The 26,095-nt window shown below is 38.5% G+C and overlaps 1 protein-coding gene across 3 annotated transcripts in view; it reads right to left on the bottom strand.

Annotated features, from left to right (window-relative positions):
* The window catches only part of TEX11 (testis expressed 11), a 29,451-nt gene that overhangs the window by 2,462 nt on the left and 894 nt on the right, over positions 1-26,095 (bottom strand). For 2 of the 3 annotated variants that reach the window (XM_032702299.1, XM_032702298.1), the window contains 24 exons: positions 24,652-24,736; positions 23,404-23,483; positions 22,775-22,855; positions 22,571-22,690; positions 21,013-21,093; positions 18,715-18,800; positions 17,237-17,294; positions 16,384-16,479; positions 14,484-14,565; positions 13,816-13,894; positions 12,979-13,130; positions 12,137-12,222; positions 10,910-11,047; positions 10,338-10,440; positions 9,099-9,223; positions 8,218-8,303; positions 7,510-7,563; positions 7,040-7,080; positions 6,360-6,446; positions 4,674-4,744; positions 4,020-4,136; positions 3,131-3,203; positions 1,831-1,980; positions 689-797 (listed from right to left, as the gene is read on the bottom strand). In XM_032702299.1, coding sequence (XP_032558190.1) covers positions 689-797; positions 1,831-1,980; positions 3,131-3,203; positions 4,020-4,136; positions 4,674-4,744; positions 6,360-6,446; positions 7,040-7,080; positions 7,510-7,563; positions 8,218-8,303; positions 9,099-9,223; positions 10,338-10,440; positions 10,910-11,047; positions 12,137-12,222; positions 12,979-13,130; positions 13,816-13,894; positions 14,484-14,565; positions 16,384-16,479; positions 17,237-17,294; positions 18,715-18,800; positions 21,013-21,093; positions 22,571-22,690; positions 22,775-22,855; positions 23,404-23,483; positions 24,652-24,736 — 2,240 coding nt within the window. The remainder of the gene's footprint in view (positions 1-688; positions 798-1,830; positions 1,981-3,130; positions 3,204-4,019; positions 4,137-4,673; positions 4,745-6,359; positions 6,447-7,039; positions 7,081-7,509; positions 7,564-8,217; positions 8,304-9,098; positions 9,224-10,337; positions 10,441-10,909; positions 11,048-12,136; positions 12,223-12,978; positions 13,131-13,815; positions 13,895-14,483; positions 14,566-16,383; positions 16,480-17,236; positions 17,295-18,714; positions 18,801-21,012; positions 21,094-22,570; positions 22,691-22,774; positions 22,856-23,403; positions 23,484-24,651; positions 24,737-26,095) is intronic. The other variant, XM_032702300.1, reaches the window with a different exon arrangement.

The raw sequence follows: 26,095 nt of genomic DNA on the forward strand, positions 1-26,095 counted from the left end.
CTATGCAAAAACAGAGCCAAGAGAGGCAAGCAGTACTTAATTATTTTCATTGCTGGTCTCTAACACAGAAGGAAACCCTCAGAAAATCAAAAACAAACACATGGCTTCTGAAAACAGGTCTGTCTTCCTCAGTGTGAAGTGAGAAAGGCAGTATTAACAGTTGCCTTTGCCCAGGGGTTACTGCAAAGAACCTGGAAAGGAGGAAAAAAATCCTTTGTGGGACACAAGTGAGAAAGAACATACACCAGGTTGTCTTTCAGGTTGCATAAGGAGCAGCTGACAGAGTACCCAGCAAAATAAATCACAAATGTACTATGGCATTGTATCACTAACTTTCAACTCAGGGCTTTCTTAACCCTTCATTTCTCTTCATTGTCTTTGAAATACCTAGCTCACTACTGCAGAGTAACATTTGAAATGAACACCTTCCTTACAAGAAACAACCTCTTCTAGATCCAATTTTCATTTTTCTTCCTCAGTAGATTTATTTCTTGGAAATAAGACTGTGCCAGAGAATATGCTAAGCAAGCAAACTGCAGTTAACACATCTGTGAGACAGTCGTCCTTGGCCAGCAAGAAGTAGAACCTTGCACATAAACTACAGTCCACCTTTTTCAAATTGCAGGCTTAATTCCCTGTCAGCATTTCCAGTCACAGGCTCATGGCAAAGCTGTGTGATAACACTAACCTAAATTTCACAGCATCAATGACAGTCTGCTTTCTGTGAAGGTTTAGTGCACTCTTGAGAGCTTTCTTACACAGTACAGGATACCGAGCTGGAGATTCCATTGCTAAAGCTTAAAAGTACAAGAAAATAGAGAAGAATAAAAAAAGGAATTACTGAAGTCAGACTTTAATCTCATAAGGAACTAAAATAAATTACAGCACATTGCCAGATCCCTTGTGATAAACAACTGAGAAGAGATTTGCTTAATACCTGGGCTGGTCACAAACCAGTGCTTCTCTACTTCTTTCTTACCATGCTCATCATCAAAGAGGACAAGGCAGAAGCACAGCAGGTTTCATAATTTACAAGTACTCTCACTGCTGTTTACCTGCAGTGCAGTAATCCAAAAATATTGGGGTGGGGGAACTGCCCAAAGTAAAGAATTTTGTTTGCCTCCTTGAACATGAAAATCTGGATGGAAAAATTAGGCAGGAGCAGGATATCAGTTTGGTGTCTCCAAGGCTACTCCCTTAGGACAAGGGAGATCAGAAGGTGTTTATGCAACCCTACAGAACACCCTCCAAAGATCTGCCATGGTAGTTCTAAATGTTACTCATCTTTCTTGGATCCTACTCTAGATTCTCAAGGAGGTTTTCATTACCTTGTGATGAAAGTACAGAGAAGTGCTATTTACAAACTGACTACACTAATTTCAAATTGAAACTTCAAGCTATCTTAATAGCTTAAATATGCTTAAATATACTTAAAGTATCTACCAAAAGTCCACATCCTAAAACCTCTTACTGGGGCATGAATCAGCTGGGGTCATTCTCTGGCCTTTGCCAGTTTGGAGCTTGTCAAAGTTTACCTGAATAACCTTTTCTAGACTCACAATCTACATGAATGTTTCAGGGTCTAGAAAGGAAGATTGTCATAAATTTCTGGTTCCTCATCCATGTGATATGGTATTCAAAATACAGATTTCCTAATGTTGTTGAGATCCTAAGCATCTTTGCTTCAGGACAGAATATATATCATTAGACCCATTTTCTGCATGTTGGGCAATACATGATAATACTGGTCACCCCAAATTGATAGGAAAGAGAAACAAAAGCTTTTTCCTGTGACTTGAAGACCTATGAAAGCACAAATGCAGTCCTTACATGCAATGATTTCTAGTGTCTTGACCTCTATTTGTGGTTGCTCCCAAACTGACTCCATAAAGTTGTGAAGTGATGGATCATTCAGTTTGGATCTTGCTTCAAATTCATAAAGCAGCAACAATGTGTCTGTTGGGTCTTTAGCAAAATCCCCTGCAAAAGAGACAGAACAGCCTGTATGTAATGATGAATTTCCCCAAAGCCTTGTGGTGTACTATAAGGTATAAATTTTGCTCCCAAGAGGCAGGAAAACCACTAAGATTTAACAACAGAGCAACTTTTGTTTTAAAACAGAGCAACGACAGGAACTCTGAAGCACTCTTGGACAAAAACTTAGATGTCCAAAGCATAAGCCCCCCAACCACAATGCCTTCCCTCCCCCACCAAATAATCTGAATTGTCTGTAATTGGCTAAATTAATACAACCCTCCTAGGCAAGGTAATAGGTACTAGAGAAGCCATTTTCACAGGCAGGTAAGAGAGAGAACAGAAGGCCACCAGCTCAGGTCAGCTTACAGAAGAAGTCACCATCTGCTGCAAATTCTTCTACAGGACTTGACCCCTTTCTGGTAGAAAAGCCCTCAGGAAATCCTTAAACATGGCAGAAGGGTGGGAGAACAGCAGAACTGTATCAGGTAAACCTGATACAAACACCAGGGTCTAGTGAAGAGGAGAAGGAAGCACCAGGCTGCCACCTCACAGACGTCTGTGGGAGAAATTCCACTGTGTTCCTGTTCCTGAGACAATCGACCCTTTGGAATTTCAGGATGGCAGATTAAAAGGGAAGAAGTTTACTACCAAAACAAAAAAAGTGAAGCATGCCTCTGCTAGGCTAACTTGGCATGTCAGCTGAAAGCACGTCAGTCTCCAGTAATATCTAATTTAAACTGACATGGAATAGTCAGGGAACAGAGGATGGATTTTGGCACTTCAAAGTGTGGTCCAGGATCATCTGCATTCTGAAATGCCTTATGTGGGAAAAGGGTAAAACCATTAGAACAGGGCAAGAGTGACTCCACTCTAGAGCAAAAAGCTTGGAATTTCTTAACATCTAAGCCAGAACCATCAACCCAACCTCACTCTGAAAGATTGTTCCACACTTCACAGCACCTCTACAATAAAAAGCCTGCAATGACAAACAAAAAACAGTCGTTGGCTTTGCCAATTCTTTTATCATATTGTCATCTATCTGCTTCCACACCCTTCAGCTGAGACAGCAGCTCCCTACACCCTGTACTTTTCATGAATATAGTGACTAATTCTAAGAGTCACATGTGCTGAACAGCCACACTTCGTAGCTTACCTGTTAATTTCAGAACCTTCCAGATCTCCTTGCATGTCTGAAGATGTTGAAGGGCCTGGCTAAAAAGCTCCATCTATTTTACAGAATTTAAGAAGACATTTTTTTGTCACAGTTTTAAAAGGGAAAGGAATGATTATGTCACAACCAACAACACCTTTATATCTCATTATAAAAAAAATTAATAATCAGCCTAGTTAGTAAATCACCTGTACCAGTTGCTGTTTTGGGGGGGGGGGTGTTTCTCTTTTTCAAAGACCTCCACATCTCAGACAAACACAATGTTCCATTGGTCCAGAAAGAACCATACATGTTCCTATGGGGCCTATTTTTTTTTTTATCTCCCAAGCATAAAACAGTGCTAGTGAGACTGTGCATCGCTCTCCACAGGAGTAAGTTTTATAATCACTCCACAGCAGACTTCAGTACTTCCTTCACAACCACTGGGCATTTTCCTTAATCTTCCTACCACAGGGAGCACAATGCCCTCCCCTCACCAAAACACATATGCATAAAACCAAAAATAAACTGTGAGCTTTATCACAACCATACTGGCTTCTAGCAACAGCAGTAATTGTCTGACCAGCCCACGTTTAGCAGCAGATTCCTCACATAATATACACAGTAAACTGAAATTCATGTAAGAGAAGGTAGTGCCATGACCCTTTGCTGATATAAATCTTTTCAAATCCACTGAAGTCAACAGAACTGATTTACAGAAATCCAGCATTTACAATTGTCTGGAAAGGTGCATTGATTCTAATTAACTATGAAATGTTCCCTTGCTTACATTCATGATATCCCATTCTGAACGAAATAACAGACTCCAAAACCAAAAGAAAAAAAATGCTACACCAGCACAGAGAGAAATATTTAACAGAACTTGCCCTACCTGTTCTGAAGGTGTTACTTGCTGTCTCCCCATTTCCAGATCAACTGCAGCTGCCATTAACAGGCATGTCTTCTGAGCAATCAGAACAGCTTTGTCAGAGGGACAAAACTGGGACAACTGACACCAAAAATAGGAAAAGGTAATGAGAATTTTACCCTTATAAAGCAATTTGCTCGTGAACAGATGACTGCTGACTCTCCTCTGTGACACTGTCTGGAGTTAGTCACGAGTTGTATATAGTTATATTGCAATTTTACTTGTGCAATTACACAAAAAGATTATTTAAATATAAAGTGTAAAGCAGAGTTGGAGTTCCCTCTCTACAAACACATGCAAAACTGACAGTGTTGGTAAGAAGTTCTGCACGGAGATTAGGACTCAAGCACTTAACATTTTGTATTAATGATACAGTTCCCAAACATCAGAATCCATTTATTTCAGAAAATTCTCACTGAAGTCTAAGTTTCCTATTACATTTTTGAGCAACAGAATGTAAGATTATGACAATAATGCACACATTTTGTATTACAAGTCAATCTCCTTCAGAGCACACAAGCACATCTCCATGGAGATACCCAAAACATGAATGTGACTTCTAAAAGAATCAGACAGATGAAAATATTCCTCAATTAGAGACACTATCAGCAAAAGTACCTTGAAAGACAGTACAAAAAACTCCCTCATCTTTTCAGGGCTGTCCTTGAACTGTACAGCTAAGTTCCAAGCTAACAAAGACATAAAAAAATAGAGACTAGAATAAAAATCTTCACTGTTACATGTGTGCCCATCAAATTCTAGTAATAAGCAGTTCACATTCTACAATTCTATTTCTTAATCAAAATGTCATCAACAGCTCATTTAACAACAGTAAGAAATACTGTTATTAGTGATTTGCTAAAATAGCTTGTTCATGCTTTCAAATTTTGTCTTGATAATTTCATCACAACCAAGTATCCCACCTACCACACACCCTGCTCACAAGAGCAAGAACTGGAAGAAGCATTTTCTTAAATTAGTAAACTAAGCTAGCATATCAATGAATGCAAGTGTTAAACAATATTCCCAAGACAAATGAAAAAATGAAAAAAAACCCACATCTTGAAACATTTTTCATTTTATCCCAGCAAGGTCAAATACAGGGCAATTAAGCACACAGCTCTGAGTAGTAAATGGATGAGAATCTAAAGACAATCAAATGATTTATGTATGAGAACCCGACCCAATTAAATGCTCAGATTCTACAGTAACTCTCACATTAATTTATCCACTAGGACATGGTTTTGTAGTCTCCAGTTTGTTTATTCTGTGAGTAAGAATGCTGTCTTGGAAAGGTCATGGTCACCACAGATTCCATTCATGCTCATGGTCAATGTATTTGACCTCTGCTGCTTCTCTCCCCACTTTGCTCCTCTTTATTGGAGCATGGTTACATTGTGAGGATGTGTGCAAAAGCAGGTGTCTTCTGTTATTGATTTCAGCTGTTTTCTCTCCTGTATGTTCTGATAGAAGAAAGACTCTGAGAAATTGGTTTTATTTATAGACAGCAAGCACACTGATTCTTTACCAAAGCACTGTAACAAAGATTGCAAAATGAGGATCCAGAGACAACACTTTTGATAAGCTTAGTGTAGCTCCATGGGAGCTGCATTTTCCACTAGAAAACACTTCATGTGTGATAATATGTGCTGTTTAGGTTTCAGACACTGTACTGCAGTTCAAGGCTAACTCCAGGACTGCTGATTTAAAGGACAAATGAAGACAGTCTGTATGAGTGGCAGAGATAAACTCAGCCCACACCAACCACACCAATACACTCATCTGAACTCCATAATTCTTATTTTGCCTACATGAGAATATGCATAGTCAGGATCAGCAGTAAGGGTTGTTGGGTTTTTTTTATTGCTCTTGGCAGCATTTATTTTCAGACATTTAAGAAAAATGTTATTCTTTCTATTTTCCTGATTTTAAATTTTACCTCTGTAACAGAGTCTTGGTAGAGAAGGTGTAACTAAGAGAAAAGTGGTAAACTGTGAAGAGTGGTACCATGGACATATACAACAATTCCTGTGGTGAAAGGAATAATGCATCAGCTACCCCTTCAGGCAAACACACCTTGTGTGAGTATTTGTCTTGATAACTGACTTAAAACACAAATCATGTCAGACAGTTTCAGAAAACAGAAAATGCAGCAGGAGAACTTTTAAGACCAGTTAAGGCAGTGACTGCCAAAGGTGACAAGTTTTATAAATCTACTACCTCTCTAAACACTTCTTTATTCCTTAAGGTCTGGTTAAGAGGAGGTAGAGGAGATTCAGTTTAGATTTTGAGAGTGCAACCTACCAACTTTTCTAAACCAGTGAGCCTCAAGGATCCTCATGTCCCCCGCAAATTTCTCTTCCGTGAAAGACTCAGCAAGTCTCTTGTGAGCTGCAGAAAATGTATTGTTCACATTTGTATGTTCAGAAACATTTCCAAGCCTAATCATTACACTGCAAAACAGAGGTTTCCAAAACTCCCATGTAATTCCTGATGAAGACTTACTCTCACAATTTAAATCTCATATTTTTCACCTGTAAGCCTTATAAAAAGAAACATCAAAAGGTGCCTCAAACATCATTTTATAGAAGATGCCGACAAGTACAGCCTCTTCAAAGTTTACTGACACTGAAGTCTTATGCAGAGAAGTTTTACTTAATTTCACAAGAATTTGAGGGCTTTTAAATTTAATAACAGGTTTGAGGCCTTTCCTCTAGGAACCTTTAATTAATTTAATTCTACTCTTCATTCTCTTCTACTTGCAGTAGTACTGCAAGTTTTCGATAGCAAAACCCTGTAGCACTGAGATCCAACTTCACAACACTGTTGAATGTCCAGTTTTAGCTTCCACTGATTTCAGTGGGAAGTTGGGAACTGGGACTGACAAAAGGAGTCCAAACATTTTGTTGGTAGGGACCTAATCATATCATAAAATGTTCACATATGGAAGAACTCCAGAAAATGTAAATTAAACAAAAGCATACCCAAGTTCAAGTAAGTCAGTATTGAATTGATATCTTCATCTCTAGAATGGAGGAAAAATTAAGTTTCAGAAAATTGATTAGCTTTCTCACAACAGAACACATTATTTATGTTGGAATACAACTCCATAATTATGGATGTATTCATTCTTCTCACCCAGAACTTCTGAAAGATATCACACAAGTGTGTCAAACTTACAGAGATTGCTTAGCTCACATCCTCCATTAGAAATACCTGACAGTCTGATGCATTCATTAGAGAGGAAGGCAAAGAGCAAATATTTAAAGGAAAGGTTATACAACTAGAAAATATGTTCCTATGTGATGTCATTAGGTCAAGCTGGGAAGTCAGCTAGGTGAACTTTTTACTAGCATAAAAAATGATCTCTTGATTAGTCTGCAGGAAAAGAAGCCCAGCAAGAAAACATTGCATCATCTGTACAACAAGAAAATGTTTTTGCAAATGGACTCACCTTTTCTCCTCCTTTTCTGCCATGACTTTTGATAACATCAGACGAACCAAACATCTGAGAAAAAAAGGCAATGAAGAAACAAGATTTTTTTTTCAACAGTGTACTCTGTCCTAATTTTCCAGAAGGGATCCCACTTTTCTTCCTTATGCTATCAGCCCATGGAACTCACAGAAGAATTCAAAATGTCAAACTGAGAATAAGATTGTGCTATTTCCCACTCCATTGCCTTGTTTTGTATATCACTTTGTTAAATCATGTATTAGTAAGCAAGCATGTAATGGTAAGTAAATAATGTACTTTAAAATAAATGTACTTTAACAAAGGCTTTAAGTAAATATTGGAATAAATACATCTGTCTCACAATATTTGTTTTTATAAACAAGATGGAATATTTCAAGAAGATGCCACTTTATCAGAGGACACAAGCTAACTGGTATTTTCACCAAAAATATTATTGCAATTCCATTAAAATCACTGTTGGTCACATGTTCACACCATAGTGTAATCATAACATTCAGAGCAACTAATAATTTGCTTGGGAGAGACTTGCAACATCTGTAGATATCAGGAGTTGAGGCTTGAGGTACATCTGCAGCACTAAAAAGACTGCTAAATAATATTTCATCTAAGCACTTTTCCTTGTTATAATGTTTTTCAAAAAGAAACCAGAAAAATTTCTACTTCCTTGTAAATATGTTGAATTCTTACTTTAAGGCTGCAAATAATTGCTGGTAGTCTTGTAAATGTTCAGACAAATACTCCAAAGCTTTGATAGCCACAATTTGCTGGTCATTCTGAAAAGAAATTAAAACATGTTTTGTATATACTGCACTACCTCAGTCACTACAAAAAAAGTAACCAAACCAAAACAACAACAACAACAACAAAAAAAAAAAATAAAAAACCAAACCAACCCCAAAGCAACAACATATTCCAGAGGTCTGTGCAGTCTACGAGCAGGAAAAAGAACAAAGGATTCTGCACAGAATTGCCTCAGAGTGCAGAGAAAACTCTAAGGAGGGATCACACGACCCCATGCACAGAGAGCCCATGGCAAGAACAGGACTAGCACAGGTTGGTAAGGCTTTCATGCCTTACAGGGCTGTGAACAAAGCCCTAATAGCTTAAAACACAATCAACCAGTTCAGACATCACTCAAGTCACCAACCAAGAGGCAAACAGGAGGGACAAAGGACTTTTCATTCTTTCATTGTTGGCTTATGTGTGTTTTGTGCACAGGTTCCCCCTCTCACGTCAAAGATCAAACCCCGGAGGCAGAAGAAGATGTAACATTTTGCTAAGGAAAATCTTACAGAAATACACCATGTCATTTCCAGTTGCCAACATTTATAACTCAGAATCCTTTCTTCTTCTGCAGAAATTTTAAAAGATACCATTTCTTTCTACGTGAAATGAATTTCCATTTTGCATTACACAACACAGTGGAGTGAGACCTTTGTCGCAGAAGCATGAAATACTTAGAAATTCATGAAATACAGAGAAATATTAAAAGTAGGCCAGGTTAAAGAGGTTACAGCTGTCCTACTTATATCAACAAAGCAAAGTAAAGGCAACATTATCTGCTTTACCTCTAATGCAATTTGGGCAGCCAAACTCAGGAGGTTAGTGCCTGTATTTTTATCCACTCCCAGCTTGTCTTCATTTTGCAATGTCTTTTCTGCCAGCTTCCCCATCTCAACTACTGCTTCCACAGCTGAAAGATACATAGGGAAGAAATAACATTTTTTATGGAAGCAATTGGAAGGTGAAAAGTTCTACTGTTTTAATGACTTCTGGAAGGCTGTAATCTTTTGTTTATTTTTAATGAAAAACCAAGACAAGAAAACCTGATCATACCAGCACTTCTCCACAAATCTGCATTTCTTCCTAAGGAGGTGCCAAAAAGCTTTCCAAGCTACTAATCTATGGAAATAAGGATGCCATACAAACGATACTCATCTCACATCTTAATTTTTGTTCTGCTAAATAACTGTTTGTCACCAAAGACAGAAGACTTTCTCTAATACGCTGTCTGGGCGTCATTCCAAGCTCCCACATCTTGGCTCATGCTAAGGGTGCCACTGCTTTTATGTTCACACTGTGCTGTGGTTCCCACTCTATATTATGTGAACAAATTATGCTCTCATTAAAAGATGTATGGAGAAGAATTAATTGGCAGAGAACTCACTGGAAAATAAGATCTGCGTGTTATTCTGTATTCTAAGTAAGCAGAGACTGTGCTTCTCAATTTTCATGTGTTTCTCAATTTTCATTACTTGAGCTCAGATTCTCGTTAAAATATGAAATAGCAGAACTCATTATAAAACAGAAAGAGGCTACAGAGATATGTCATTCTGCAAGTCATCTCAGTAATTCATGGTTTTTTTGGTAATTCCAGGCTTTACTTGTCCAGAGGAATTAAGAGTAGTCATAATGGTTCCTTTAAGGTTCATTTAGCTCAGTATCCTTTTTTATATTGTATATGGATAGGAAAATATATGAAAAGCAGTGAGCATACAGTGCTTCTCACCCTGGATTGCTACTACAACTTCTGCCCATGGGAAGATTAAGACTTCCTAGCCAGAGGCTCCATCCAGACAATATCAAATACAGCAATGGACTCTACATCTCACAAGCTCTGTGCAAAAAACAACCCACTCTGAAAATTTAAATCTGCAGCCTGACAGTTTCAATGACTTCAGAGACCCTCTTCTAGCAACCCTCTATGGTGTCTTTCTCAAGATGAACAGTCCAAATCTGTTTAGTATTTTCTAACATATTTAGCAGTTCTTCTCCTTATAGTGAACCCTTTATCTTTCAAGTTTTACCTTTATCAGTGTCATTCTCCATCACTGCAATCTTATAGACACTAAATTTAGTAAAGATGCTGTTTGGATCACACCTCTCTGCTTCTCTAACTGCCTCTTTAGCCTATTCACAGAAAAAATTAAAGGAAATCAGTACAAAAACATCTTGAAACTAGTAGTACACAATTTGCAACAGAAAAGGGCTAAAAAGATATGCAAAATGTTATGGTTACATTGTTGATATTTATATAATTACTCAACAAGTTTGGTTTGGCAACATCCTCTCTTGAAAGAAAAGTGATGAGACCAGAAGATGGCACTGAAGGCTGACAATGACCAGAAAGGAAAGAGCCAATTCCTCAAAATCAGAGCTATAGATTCAGAAAGCAAGAGAAGCCCTGAGAATGCTGAAATATTAAACTCCCTTCTGTCACTTTGAACTGTGAGGTTTAACACCCCCAAACCAAGAAAGCCTGGGCGGGTAAAGCAGGTGCACTTCTCTACAGATGTAAATTTAGTCCCAATGACATAGCTACAAAATAAAAACAATGCAAATAAATACATAAATATGTCTACACATGTACTAAATATACCTTGTCAATTTGTTTCAGATGAAAATAGCAAGAAGCCATGTTCCTCTGCAGCTTGGCCAAGTTCTGATCTATCTGCCTAGGTGTGTAGAAGCTGACAGAATAATTGTACCAGTGAAGGGCTTCAGAATAGTTTTTCTCCTAGGAAATATAAAACCAGAACAAAAAAAAAAAAAAAAACCCAAACAAACACAAACTTATTTGGGTGATTAAACTGCCTATGTCCTCCCAATCTTTATTTAAAAAAACTTCATACAAAATGAAAGATTGAGAGAGTCAGGTGTATTCTAGTGTAACTTTTCCCCCAGAACAGCCATGTTTTGCCTGATGCCCCCCCAGGACAAGGTTGCCCCTCCTGGCTGCCAGGGCACTGCTGACTCATGTTCAACTTGCCATCAACCAGGACCCCAAGGTCCCTCTCCATGGCACTGCTTTCCAGCTTCTCATTCCCCAGTCTGTCTGTACATCCAGGTTGCTCCAGGTGCAGAATCTGGCACTTGCCTTTGTTACATTTCATACAGTTTGTAAGTGCCCAGTCCTCTAATTTGTCCAGATACTGTGAGAGACAGTATCCAAAGCTCTACTGAAATCCAAAGAGATTACATCAGCTGGCTTCCCAGATCAACTGGGTGGATGACCTTGTCCTAAAAGGAAATTAAGTTTGACAAGTAGGACTTCCCCCTCCTGAACTAGTGCTGGCTGTGACCAATGACTGTATTGTCCTTCAGGTGTTTTTCAATAACTCCCAGAATAATCTACATAATTTTACCAGGCACTGAAGTGAGACTGACAGGCCTGTAGTTTCCAGGGTCGTCCTTCTTGCCCTTCTTGAAAATTGGGATAACATTTGCCAGCCTGCAGTCAACTGGGATCTCTCCAGATCTCCAAGACCATCCAAAAATCATTGAGAGAGGCCTCACAATGACACCAGCCAGCTCTTTGAGTACCCTTGCATGAATCCCACCAGGCCCCACAGACACACAGGGGTCCAGCTGGAGAAGGAATTCTAGCCATAACTTCCCATGCACAAACCTTGAGATGAGGCTACCTGAAACTTGATTTTGTAACAGAAAACAGCAACCAGATGGATGAAAATAAAACTAGTGCCAGCTGGAACAAGGATCTTAGTAACAGTTTGCACTTTAACCAAAAATAGACATATCAAAGAGGTCAGAAAGAGATTTTCATTTTCACTGATATAAATAAGAACACTACTGTTTGGTCCCAAACCTCGTAATGTTTGGCAGCTCTGTCCCACAAGATGATGTGCAGCTGATTCAAGGTTTCAGGCAACAGCTGTTTCCCAGTATAATGACCTGAAAAGATACTGCAAATCATCACTTTACAAGAACTTTACCAAGCACACTGAGAAGCATCTAAGAACTATCTGAGAAAGACTGTCCCATAGCCTACCACAAAAAAACACAGCATAGCACACAGCAATAGTTTCAGTCAAGACCCAGTGCTTCATTTTTGTTCCATCAAACAACAACATCCATCAAATAAAAAACCCCTACCCACCCAAACAAAACTCCAAAAAAAAACCCCACAGGTAAGAGAAAAATATTTTCAAGCTTGAAAAATGTAAATGTGGCTCTTGCTCCTAGCTTGATGCTGTGTGAGACAGGATCTGTTTTACAGCAGATCTGACAGTCCAAAAATATTACAGTGCTACAGGTGCCACAGACATGAAAAATAAACTGCTATTCAGCTGCTCAAACAAGGACATGCAACCTGTTTTAATACTGAAAAACAAAAATATATTGGGCTGGATGGACAAAGTATTAACATTACACAGAATTTCTGGTAAATGTTTCTAATCCCACATGTGTCAGTCACACAGGCTACACTAAGAAGAAGGAATTGCTGTAGCAAATGAATTTAACCCTGAGCTTTATCATGATTGTCATTCATTATGAAGTTGAGAGCTGCCATGTAAAAGAAACATAAGGGAAAACAGACACAAAGAGAAAGAAAGATGAGAATAAGCAAAAAAAGTGAAAATTAAAATTCAAGACCTTAGCCAACCACATCCAGCTTTCAGTAAACAGCAGCAAAAGACGGATACAGACCTATAATAATTTCTTCAATCTTCTGCTTAGCAAGCAGCTCCCTCTTATTCTGCAACAGGAACTCGATGTGGAGCAGGGTAATTTTTCCAAGGTCAGGTGAAGATTCAAATCGTTCAGGAACAGATTTCAGAAAATCAAGACCAACTGATTCCCTATTCAAACAGATGCATTTTTAAGAGGCTGCACCAGAAGAGCTGTTAATTTTCCATTCTAGACATTCACATATTCATGCCGTGCAGAATGTTTCTCATTCAATCACACTGACAGAATGAAGCAAGGTATGAATTTATTACAGTTCATCTATTCAGTGGCAGCTTCCTATTAGCACTTACTTGTTCCACCGTATTCACAAGGGAGTTTACTCCTCCCATTTGCTTCAAGACAGAAGCATATACATAGGTAATTATGAGGGAGCATTCAACAGGGGGAAATTTAGTGCCTCTATTTATTTTGCTGTAACTTGTTCATCCTTCTACTGCCTTTCACAAGAATGATTCTAGGACCCCAAACTCATTCTGAGGGTTGCTTAGAAGGAAGATTTCAGTCTGATAATTCCAGACATATATTAAAACTACATAGGGAATCTTAATCATTCCAAAGTAAGGCTACAGCACTGCAGACTGCCACTAAACTTATTTTACTCCCTGTTTTGTTGCTGTCATAATCAGTATCACCTGCTATAGAAATGACAGGCTCCCTCTCAAAACTGTTTACCTTACCTCAGTGAGCTTTTATTTAAAATAAAGCATCACTGTAAAATATGATGTTCTTTGCTTACAAAGGAACACCTACAAACTCCAAACATTGTGTTTAGCCCACTTAATGATGCTTTCCTACCTTCCATGCTCCAGCAGCAGTTTGGCAGTATTCAAACAGAAGTCTAAAGACATCTCCAAGTGCAGGAATTCTGCGAGAGCTAGACAGAACACAAAACACTTGAGATTATTTAATCAACTTTGACACTTAACTACTCAAACTAACATTTAGCTCTTAGAGCTTCTTTCAAAGACAGAAACAAAATGGAAAAAAAAACAACAACAATATAATAGATCTAAAACAAAAGGAAGAATAAAACATGTCTATTGTGTTTTGACTTTCCCAGTACAGCTAATGTAGTACTACAGAAAGGTGACAGACTGACAGCTCTGGAATTCTAGTCCTCCTTCTTTAAACAGGAACAGCATTGGCTGCATTAGTAGCACAATCTTTTGCCTCCTGCTGCCTTCCATCAAAATATCCCACCCTTATCCAGGAGGAATGACTTGAGACTGAGGTTAGTGCTCAGGCTGCATGCAGGATCATATTGCAAACTGAAATCAGCATCTGGATAACTCCTTTGTGAACACTGACCACTATGTCTCACACTCCAAAACCAGCACGACATTTAACTAATGAAGATTCCACCAAAGCACACAAGAAAGGATTATTTTTCCTGTGTACAACACAGTCTTCTTGGATATGGAGTAACAGGATCTTAGTATGAAACCTAAACAAAGGTGTGATACCTGCATTGATATCTTCATCTGATGCTCCACTTTTAAGAAGAATTTTAACTTTCAAAAAAAACCCTGCTGGATGAGTATCCTCCTGCACAGTGAAAAACAACACATTACTTGGACAGCTCTTTGTAGAACACAGATCCTGTGAGAGTACAGCACATTCATAACACAGACAAATATTAAGAAATCACATGCTCCCCACTGTACTCTTCAGTTCCATTTTAATGACTGAAGCAAGACGTAGGCAACTTACGTAATATTTTCTTCCTAATTGCAATGTGCATCTTTATTATTTATTCTTATACTGCCAAAGGCCATGAGAACAACTAAACAAGAGATGTATGATTTTCATTTTGCTGTGGCCTGGTTTTGATACTTTTAAATAGAAGCTGAACGATACCCAATGATAGAAATATTTCCTTCTTTCCTATGTGTGAATTGGCTGGATTACTTTAGAATTAATATGAGCAGAATTCAAAGTTGCTTAGAAGAAGAAGAAATTTAGGAGGAAACAACAATGGAAGCAACTGGAAATAATGAAGACTGTATACTACAGCTCTTCCTAAAACTGCACATTTCAGGCTCTAGAATAAACATTTTCTTCTAGTTTTCCACACCCTCATATAATATTAAAATGTACACTTATCAAAAATTATGATAAAAACACTTTCCATCTCAAAAAGTTTTGTGATAATAAATACAACAGAAAAAGACAAAGGGCTTCTATACTGTAGTAGCATGTTAATTGAATAACTAAAATACACTGACTTTTATCCTGATCTCATGAGCTCATGCATCATGATCTGTCTGAAAGTTCTAACAGCATGTGGAAAAATGAATTTGAGCTTTCATTTAAAACAAAATTTTATACTGAAAACTTGTTTTTTATGAAACAGACAATGAAAATTTTTAAACTGCCAACCAAAGGCAAATAGGAATGTTTCAAATTTTATTTACTCTACACTAACCTGAACAGAGAGAAGCACGAAATTAATTAAAGTCCTTATATGGGAAACAGAATTTGTACAAGGTCAAGATCCCTCACTGTAATGACTGCTTAGACATATAAGATATATTCCTTCAGGGTAGCTGGTATGCTTATGCACCTCATTTTTCAGGTTCCAGAAGAAATACAGTCGTGTTAGTAAACTGCAATAGCTAAACCAATTGTTTGAAATAAGACTGACGTAGCTTTCAAAACAGAACTCTAGTGCTTGCTCAAATATTTGTACAGATGGGACCTCAAAAAGCAGTATGGACTTATCCATTATAACCCAACGCAAGAAAAGAGGGGCAGAAAAACTGGTATAAATCTGAGGTGGCCCACGCTGCAGTTCCTCTGTTTGTATAGTTGTCATGAATACAGGTGTTGGGAGGAAGGGGTCACAAAGCAGAAGGCTGGTGACTGTAAATGGCTCCAGTGACCTTGCAGGTGATAAGCCCTGATAAGCCCGTGTGAACCGCCTGTGATCCTCTGGCATGGCCCCAAGTTAAATTTGCCTTTCTGTCCTCCCATGTGCCTCTGCCTGGGTGTGGCTTTGGGGATCCCCCAGTTAAGGAGGTAACAGAAATGAATTTACTCTTTGTGTGTCAGCTGTGGGTTCCTGGCTGTCTCAGCCGCCTCTCTGTGTCGACTCACACAGCACGTCAGAGAAATCTTAGTCATGTCATCACCAAAGGGCCTCACTGTTAATACACAGGAGGCAGTAAGGCAGCTCTACACCTACATGCAAAGAAGTATTCCTCTACAAAAAGAGCTGGGAGCACAAAAATGTACTTAGGAGTATGAAAAAGTAAGGAAGACTACACCTCCATCTGTTGTCAAGTGTTTAATGTTGCCCATATTATGTTAATAAATGCCTGAGTTTCATCTATTGCAATCCATAAAAAGAGGAACACATTATACCTGATTTGCCAAGTTTATGGCTTTCAGTGCCTTGTCAAGGTGTAGAGTGCAATCCCACTCGAAATAGGTTGTGGCTAACAAACGTAGCATTTTAGCCTGGAAAGGAAAGAAATAGCCACATATGAACGTACATATGAATAGAAAACACTTAAATTCTAAGGTCATGAAAAATAAAAGCTCTTTGAGTCAAAAAATTGCCTGCCTGGTATCAGGCATATAAGGGGATGGCTCAGTTCTGAAACATAGCCAGTCTTAAAGCACTGCAGTACACACAGGACATGAATCAAACAGAGTTCAGAGGAGAACAGAAGGGTAGCAAGGAAAATCAGAGACCTGGAAAAAGCAGAGTGAAAGAAGAAACTGAAAGAACAGGAGGGACACACTTCACTGAGAGAAAAACAAACAAAGAAACAAACAAAACCAAACAAGATAAAGACATACATTATAATGGCTTTCAAATACATAAATTACTTATATAAAGAGGAAGAGATTAAAATTTCCATATCTGCTGTGGGGAGTAAAAGGATTAATAAACTTCTCAGTGAGGCAGACAAACATCTATCAGAAATGACACAGCTGTAACTGATGATGTATTGAAAGAAAGGGAAGAGAAGAAGAGATGGTCTTTCAGGGTCTAGATTCAAATGTGATTTAAGGGCACTCATCAGTGATTGAGCTCTCAGACTGATGCTCATAGCAACTGAACTTGCAACTCTGCCAAACTTCATAGCAAACTCTAAAAAGGAGGCCAAGAAATCACTGGTCAGGTTTGGCACATAAGAGGCGGATGATACACTGGAGTCAGCTTAACAAAATCCTCCTGTTTGAAAGCAGATATTTCTCTATTTCCTACCTGCATTTCTTTGCCAACAGAATATTTCATGTCCATCTTCCCAATGTCATAACTCTGGCTGTCAATAATAAGTGAAAGTTAGAAACAAATGGGATAAGAGAGATAAATTCAGTCAGTCTTCTGACAGGTAAAATATTCCTATTCTTAACCGGTTAGAAACCACATCAATTGCACAAATTAAGTATTCACACATCTCAGTTCTCACTTTTACCAGAGAACAGGAAATTTTGTTTCCTTTCTACCTTTACATCAAAAATTGTACTCAATTTCTTCAACCTGTTGCAGCACCTTCTGTAACATCTTCTACATTTCAGTAGGCTTTATCAGTTTTAACCACAGAGATTTTGTAGAAGCAAGTGTTCTCATTCTCACCTGACACAAAAGCTATTCATGACTGGTCTCAAGATCACAGCAGATCAATAGCAGAGACAGAACCTGGGAGTCACGATTCCCCATTCACCCTCTAAATGTTTAAAAGGACCACTCAGGAGAAAACTCTGGGGTGATTCCACAAAACCAGATTCTAAATAAAGAACTATTAAAAAGAAAAACAATAACTGGGCATTTGTTTCCTGATCTAATATATTCTCAGATCAGAGAAATCTTAACCCACTAGATGGAGCCACATCTCTTTCGCCAGATCATTATTTTCACTTTATTTCCTCCTCAAATTCTGTCATCAGGATTTGGTATTTCATTTTCCACAAGAATAAAACATAAAATTATCTTCGAAGCACTATCTGTAATTAATTCTAAGCATTTCTACAAATCCTCTGTGACAACATATGTGACCACAATTATTTTGGATTTTATACGCTGCCACTGATTTTCTTCTGACCATTTAAAAGAAAAAGAACAAGAAGACATAAACCCAAATTTTCTGTGCTGAGGCTGTGACCATTGCACGAGGATACTCTTCCTGACAGCCTACCTTTTCTCACCCTTAGTAGTACCACAATAGTTATTTGGATCCTACCCAGCCCATCTCTAACATTTCCTTTTTCACCTTGATGTTTGTGTTTTTCATCAGTCATGGATTTGCTCTCAGTGAAGCACCTCTTCATGAGAAATTCAAATACTGTTTAAAACAGATCAATTTGAAACTGGTCAGAAGAATTCATCTACTCTCTTCCAAAGTTTTCAAATCCCTTCACTGTCATTTATGAATGGCACAAGAACTAGGAACAGCCTCTTCAGGAAAATAATCTTTTCTGAAGAAGCCTTAGGGAGAGAATTGATGAGAACCATGGAAAGATTTCATTCTAATGACCTGGAAATCAATGTGGGAAGCAGACATAAATTTTAGGCAACAGAGTATGATCACCACAAAGTATCTGCTCAGCTAATTTGGTTCAGCTAAAATCTTTTACTCTCATATTTTTAATTAGGCCTCTACTTTCCCTTGCTCTCCCCTTTCCTTCACATATATTTTTACATCTCAAAAGCAGGATTTTATTTTGTTTGTCCCTGCACATTACCTGAGCCAGAAGGAGCTCTCTTCATACCTCTTGGATTCATAGGTTTCCACTCCAAAATTGTAACAGAGGATTGACAGGTAACAGGTCTGCAATAAAAGACTCCTGCTTCTATAACGTTCTTGTAAAACATCATTAGATCTGTGGAACTCCAGTCTCATGTTCTTTAAAATGCATTTTATTTCAAAGAAATAACCACAGTTATCACTTCTGGCCTTTTACAAGGGGATATTGAACATGACTAAAATGGAACTATAATTGTGTGGGAAAGGGAAGCATCATTAACCAGTCCAGGACACACAAAACAGCAGGATCTTGAAACACACGAGGAACATAAAGTTCCTCAATAAATCACACTGAAAGCACTGGAACTGTGTAAAGTAAACAACAAAAATTAAAACTTGAGAGGAAAAACTGGAATATTACAACCTCATTTTTAAAAATTACAAAAAAAGTTTAATATATTTAAGTGAAGAGGACTCTATCTCTTCCATGATAGGCTTCTTCCCAGCATGTCTCTTTGGGGTTAAAAACAATCATCTGCATCAAAAGTTTTAGGAGAAAACCATTTTTGAATGCTTGCTTATTCAGAGCACTGTTGCTTTCTGCTTTACCAATCAGCCCTGGCAACATCTGTTCATAACAACTTGTCTTTCCTTTGAAATTATTTGCAGCTGTCACATGTCACCCAAAGAAGAGACAGAAAAATCATTTTATATGCTAGCAGGCTGCCAATATTTACATCCATTTTGTCTCTGCAGTAACTTTTTTTTTCCCAAGTATAAATGATGTTTCTTGCAAGTGACTCAGGCAAAAATGAGAAAGGTAGCACAACATCTTGCTTCAAATTTATTATTTCTTTGCAAAAGCACAGACTCAGTAAGCACAAACACAAAAAAAGATCACTCTCAGATGTGAACCCCTTATTTTTCGTAAGTTCACTTGTGAATGTTTTCTTTCCAGAACAAAAAGCTGACTGTACTGAGTACTGGTTCACAGACTACTGGTGATCCACAAGCTGTAAATCCTCTCCAGTTGGTCTGGGGTGCCACACATCACTGTGGAAACACAATGGTTTCCTTGGGATACTCTCCAGGTGCTCCCTGGTGCAGTGGGACTCTGGCAGAGTTAAGGACTGACAGCTACCCAGCAATCCAAAAGTTTCACTCAGCAATCATTAGCTCTTTCCCTTTTCTTATTTCTCTCTTTAAACCAGAAGTAAGTTTTATCTCTCATGATCAGAAACCTTTCCCTTGTCTGCATCAGTGCTCCTGGTTTGTGAAGAGAATTTATCATGAGAAGTTTAATACTGTTTAATGAAGGAGATCAAGCGGAAAGGATTAAATTCAGTTAAAAGTAAATGAGAGCAGGAATGCAAAGACCCCAGTGAGCATTTTCAAGAATTCACAGTAAGAAGCTCTGCTCTTATGATTCAAATCAAAGCCAGACCCCTGCAACTGACTTAGTTACTCAGATGCACTTGAACAAGGCCTGCAAATCACAAAACCCAATTTAAAATCAGTTAAGAGTTTAACTGATTAAAAACCCAAATAATCTTCTAGGGTATTTCCCATACTTCCCTTTCAGAATTTGCATCTGCCTCTTTGAATTCTACTGCCTACAGAGACAGGAACAAAGTGTTTCCTAAGTACTGGGAAAACATGTAAGCAAAAGAAAATAAATGTGGGAAAGTTTATTCTGATATAAACATATTAGACTTTTATCTTTGCCAACAAAGAATTAGCCTGCTTATGATAGTTTGTTTTATCTGTGTCACAAGAAATACAAAAACCACGGTCTAGTGCAATGGGAAGCCTCTACAGTTTCATGAAAATTAAGATTAGTACTGAGGGTAGTAATAGACTTGCATATCAAAAACTTAGTAACAGCTCTTCTCTTGTCCCATCTGACCCCAGACAAAAGTTCACATGGGTACAAACAAAGATACAAGATCAAGATGTAAAATGCAGCTGGTTCTGTAGAAGAGCAAGTGGCATATTCAATTCAGAAATCTTTTTGCCTTGCTTGTAGATTTGTCTTCTCATTGTTTAGGAAGAGTTTATCATTCTATTTCAAATTCTCAACCATGAGAAGCAAGAATAAAAAATTCACTTTGAAAAAAAAAAGCCTGCTGTTTTCAAGCAAAATTTTTAGTAAGAAAATCTCAGAGGCAACCAACCACAAGAGACACACAGTTCAGAGTACTTTTCAAAATTTTATATGGTACATGTCATTCCTTAACATGTAGAGAGGAAAGTAGGTTCTTGAAGTTTGGAATGATAAAGGAATGATTTCACTTACTTCTTTTGGCAATTTCATCAAAATATCTTTGCAGCGCTGCACACACCTCATTGCTTTCTGAAAATCCCCTTGAGCAACCGCCTAAGAAAGCAGCAGAGCAAGCCAACAAGCTGTTAGTGTGCCACTGGTCTTTAAAATTCATTACAAGACTGATTCTTTAAAATAGGACTTGGTTTGGGTTTTTCACACGCAGTAAAGCAAGGTTGGGGATTAGATATCTGTCCTTACAGTGCTGTAATAATTCTGTGTATTTCCATATATATATATATATAAAGTCATCCAGAAAATCACTGCAGTCCTTAGGCAGTGTGCAAAGGCCAAATGCATGGGACAAGATCATTCAGATGTTAAGATGATACAGCATTTCAGAAAATCTTACACCACCTCTCCTTTTTGTCTCCATGACCAAATTAAAAATTCTGGGCACTGCTTTGGCCTGTTTAGGGCAGCTCCTGAGAATGTTGGAGATACCACTCCCCTTCTAGATACTGGGGTCAGCAGTGTGATCAACAAAAGCAGGAAACTACATTTTCTTGTATTAACACTCCTATGTCTCTCATACTCTACAGCATTGATAAAGGACTCAGACACTTCAGTCAGGCACAGCAATTCCTCACAAAGCTTAGAATTTCTAAATTACATACTTGGAATTACTGTAATTTGTCTTGTTTATGCCCTAGAAAACCTTTAGCACTTTTTCATACCTCTCTCATATTGCGCCAGGCTTGTTTTTTTAAAAACTATCACCATGACTCTTACCTTGCTGTACGATGCCAGAGGTTAAGACTTTAAACAAAATATCAAACACCATAGAAATCGCTATTTCCAGATCTTGTAATTTTGTACTGATTTTCCCACTGCTTAAAGCCTTCATACGTGGAAAGTAGCATGTATGAGGTCATGGAAGAGAGGGTATTCATGGACAGCAGGATCTCTGATGGCATATAATATTAACAGCTTTGAGGATGTTCATGAGTTTCCAGAGTCATGAAAGTTGTAAGTTGCAGAAGACTTTGTACAAGTGCAAATACTTGTTAGATATGGACCTTGGCTATGTGCTGCCAGGAATACCACCTTCATATACCTCCATCAGCCTAATTGCAAATATAAATACAGTATGATGAGTGTTCTGAGTGACCACACAGCAAAAGTGTACATGTGACATGAACTCAGCTTGGGGGAGCCAGGCTCCACATCAGTCCTACCCCTCTTCTTCAGCCAAGCACAGGACACTGTTGGAACTGACACATTTATGATTCATACAGGCAGCTGTTTATTTTACAAACAGCCTTGCCAGCCAAATCATAGAGCAACAAATCTGAACTGGAAGATATAAACACCACAGCAAAAATGACTGCCATAAATCAGGGGAAATTAAAAATCATTAAAAGATTGCAACACTGAATGCAAGCACGAGATCTGCTATCTTACATCTAAGTGAAGGAAACATATCCCTCAGCAGGTCTTCAATGGCAAGCATTCAGGTATCTAATAACTGGGTCAGAGTTTCCCTCTATACCTCTCGTGACTTATAAGGAAAACTGTGAAGAACACATACTGATTCAGCTTGATAAGAGAGTACTTTGAAAAGGTTATTCTCCACATCAGCTCTGTGCTCATGAATATCTGCTTCACCATCGCTCCCCTTACGTAACTTTGCATACAGCTTCTCTATGTTCTGGAAAACAAAGCACAGGCATCACCCAAGGAACTTACAAAGAGGTGTGTATGTAAGAAATTAAAACTGGAAATTAAAACTTACACTCACGGCATTCTCTAGAAATCCATCAGCAAGATCAGCTCTTCCAACATCTATCCATCCTTTCCCAGTTTTCATAGACATCTGATGGAGAAAATGGTAAGTCCTTTGTGAAAATACAGTCACTTTCAAGAAAGGCAAGGTAAGATCTCATCTTGTTGAAGTGTATATAACACAGCACAAGGGTATTTCAGCTCTGCAATTTCCGACCAGCAACTCTCACTTCTGAATGAAGTCCTGAACACTTCGATGCAGTATAAGAATTATGGTGCCCTCCTCAACAATATTATAACGTACTGAAATAAATGAATGTGTTGCTCATAACACATTTTGTCCTGTGAAAAGATGTGATGCTAACCAGACATTCCTAAGTCCACTGTCTCAGCAAGGTAAAATACAGGTCCCACTTCAGCCTGTACTTTGTACTCTTAAAAGGGAAAAAACGGGATCATCAATCTTATCTTTCCTCAAGTGATGAGAAGAGAGAGTCAGCAATACTCCTGCCAAAACACCAACTACCCTTCCAGAACTACACGTATGTCTCACTCCCTCTCCAAAACAAGCATCATGAGATTTGAAGACTTCCCTGGGGGATCAACTGTACCTCATTGCTCACCCACAATTAGCCTTACCAAAATCTGCCTTCGGATGGTTCCCTCCGGAGGATCTGGGCCCTCACAAAGGCGGATCAGTCTGCAGGCAGCAAACCGCACTGCAAGGAAACAGTGTAGCCATTCATCAGCTTCCTCTGCACTTTCTCTTTGGGTTTTGTTGGTTTGTTTGTTGGGGTTTTTTTTACAGAAAGTCAGGCCCTGCCATATCTGAAAGGCTGTTTGGCAGTTGAAATTAAAAGAGAGAACAATTTGAAAGCTTCGGGAGTCAAAGCAAATCTGAATTTTAGCCAAGATGATTAAAACTGCTATTCAGGCAGTAAGGAATAAAAAAATGTTCTCATTAAAATACCTATTAAACAATTTTGAGAGAGTTTAAGGTAAATACATGGTATTCAAAGACTTAATTACATTGTAGGTGCTCACAGTAACATGTCTTGAGAGCCTCAAAATAGCCTTGAGCAAAATAAGGAAATTAAGTTTAATAATCTTTACAAAGAAAAAAGCAAAAATATTTCCAGGCCTTCTTTATACATCAGGGATGGAAAAGACACCACTTAATGTATTTAAAACAGCCTCTCCCTGGCCCTTCAGCTGTGATCTGAGAGCATTACACTCTATTTTGTGTAAACTTACCCTTTTCCCTTTACCTGATACAATTTCTATGATGCAGATTATACATAATTTTGACTATAATCCCTCAAGACAAGAATGTAGGCCTGATACTACAATCCCACAGAACCACAGAAAGAACACATTGAGGGAAAAGATGAAAAAGCTCACTTCTCCTTTCCCCCAGCCCTGCTCCAGGCTACCAAGAGAACCCACCATCTGTGTACCCAGCTAAAGCAGGTCAGTAAAAAGAGGATTTGGTTTTTCTGTATATAAACATTGATGAGATAATTAAAGAAATAATTTCATTGATACAAACTAAGTGACCAACAGCCTAAATTTTACATCTGTTTTATTTTCATATATTTTGAGATTAGAACCATGGCATCAGAAGGTAAATTGCAGCTTCCTTGTGCTCTGGCACAAAAATGAGGAGTGATAAAAATGCCTGCACTGATTGTGAGCCACAAGAAGGTACCTATTACACCTCCCTGAACAGTTTATACAAGCCCAACTGTACATTCTCCTCTCTCTCCACCCTATCTGCAAAGCCCCAAACAAATCTACAGCACTACATATGTGCCTGTCAGCAGAGAGCTGTTCACTTCCATGCTGCAGCACGGGGAACACATTCAGGAAGGTGCAGAACATACGTACGTTTGGCTTTTTGCTCGTCATTGACAACAGCACCCGTGTGTTTGGCCACAGCCCAGTTCCACAGGCTGACTGCACCCTCTTCAACCTGGATGGGAGAATTCCATGAGGTTTAATTTTGTCCTGCACGTGAGTCCCGTTGAAATTTACCACTGGAAAAAGAACCATCTTTCACGTGTACCACAGTAACGACCGGGTTTGTGCAACTCCCTCTGGCGTTGCAGTCAAAGGTGTGAGTTTTCCATAAAACTGTCACATGATCCCACAGGGACATCTTGAACAATGACCTGAAAACAGGCGTGCTGAGTGGACCACACAGCATTTCTTCACCTGTAAGTATGGGTCATTCAAGTATACCCAGCTGGCAGGAAGCACATACTCTTGTCACAAGCACATTTCATAAGACATAGTCTGACAAAGGCTATTTCACACCTGAAAGCACGAGAGCACTTCTAAGATGAAGCAAGGTAAGACAGAACATGACTATGTAAATCCAAACTAAACTAATTAAATCATATGGCAAGCAGCACATATATGTCACATCATCCATCAGTGCCTTTGGCTTCAATTAGAAATTCTACATAAAAGGGAATTCTGTAAGGAAAGTGCTGGAATTAAGATGCATTCGAATATGTTCCTAAACAAATGCCATTAATTGAAATGTCCTAACCTACACTTCAACCAAGTTTAGACTTAGCAAAACAGGACCTCACTCACCCCATCCATCTGGGATGCAAATTTCTTAGAAACACTCAGACAGAAAAAAAAATTGTGAAATTTCACATCACCATGTCCAAAATACAGCTGATTCCCTGGCAGCCTTCAGAATATATTATGTACACTGTAAACAGATTTAAGATCTGAAGGGACTGGAAAAGAATTGTAAGAATCTTATCAGGTTTGAGAAATATCTGTAGTAAGGCTTCATCTCTTTTACATATCAAAAAGAAAACTGAGTAGCTAATTATTTTAAATACCTACATTGGGAACCTTTTGCTATTAGCACCTGATAAACTTATAAATATAGAAACTGAGTGCTTCCCACTCTAATATTATGTACTGGGTTTACCAGGCAGTTAAAATGGCATGCTTGCTAGTTCTCTTCTTCCTCAAGTGTCTGCTGTCATACAGGATGAAAAGGACCTCTCCTCTGATCAAGTACCAAAATGTTAATGCATCAGTGCTCTCTGCTTGCATTTTCACTTGAAATGACAGTTAGATACCAGTAGAAATTTGAAATAATAAAAACCGCAACATCACCAGCAACCAGTAACTTTTCCCATTATCATCATAGAACAGTTGGGGTGGGAAGGGACCTTAAAGACCATCTTGTTCCAACCCCCCTGCCCTGGGCAGGGACACCTGCCACTAGACCAGGTTGCTCCAAGCCCTGTCCAATCTGGCCTCGGACACTTCCAGGGATGGGACAGCCACAGCTTCTCTGGGC

Source organism: Chiroxiphia lanceolata, chromosome 14 (genome assembly GCF_009829145.1).
Source record: "Chiroxiphia lanceolata isolate bChiLan1 chromosome 14, bChiLan1.pri, whole genome shotgun sequence".
Lineage (NCBI taxonomy): Eukaryota > Metazoa > Chordata > Aves > Passeriformes > Pipridae > Chiroxiphia > Chiroxiphia lanceolata.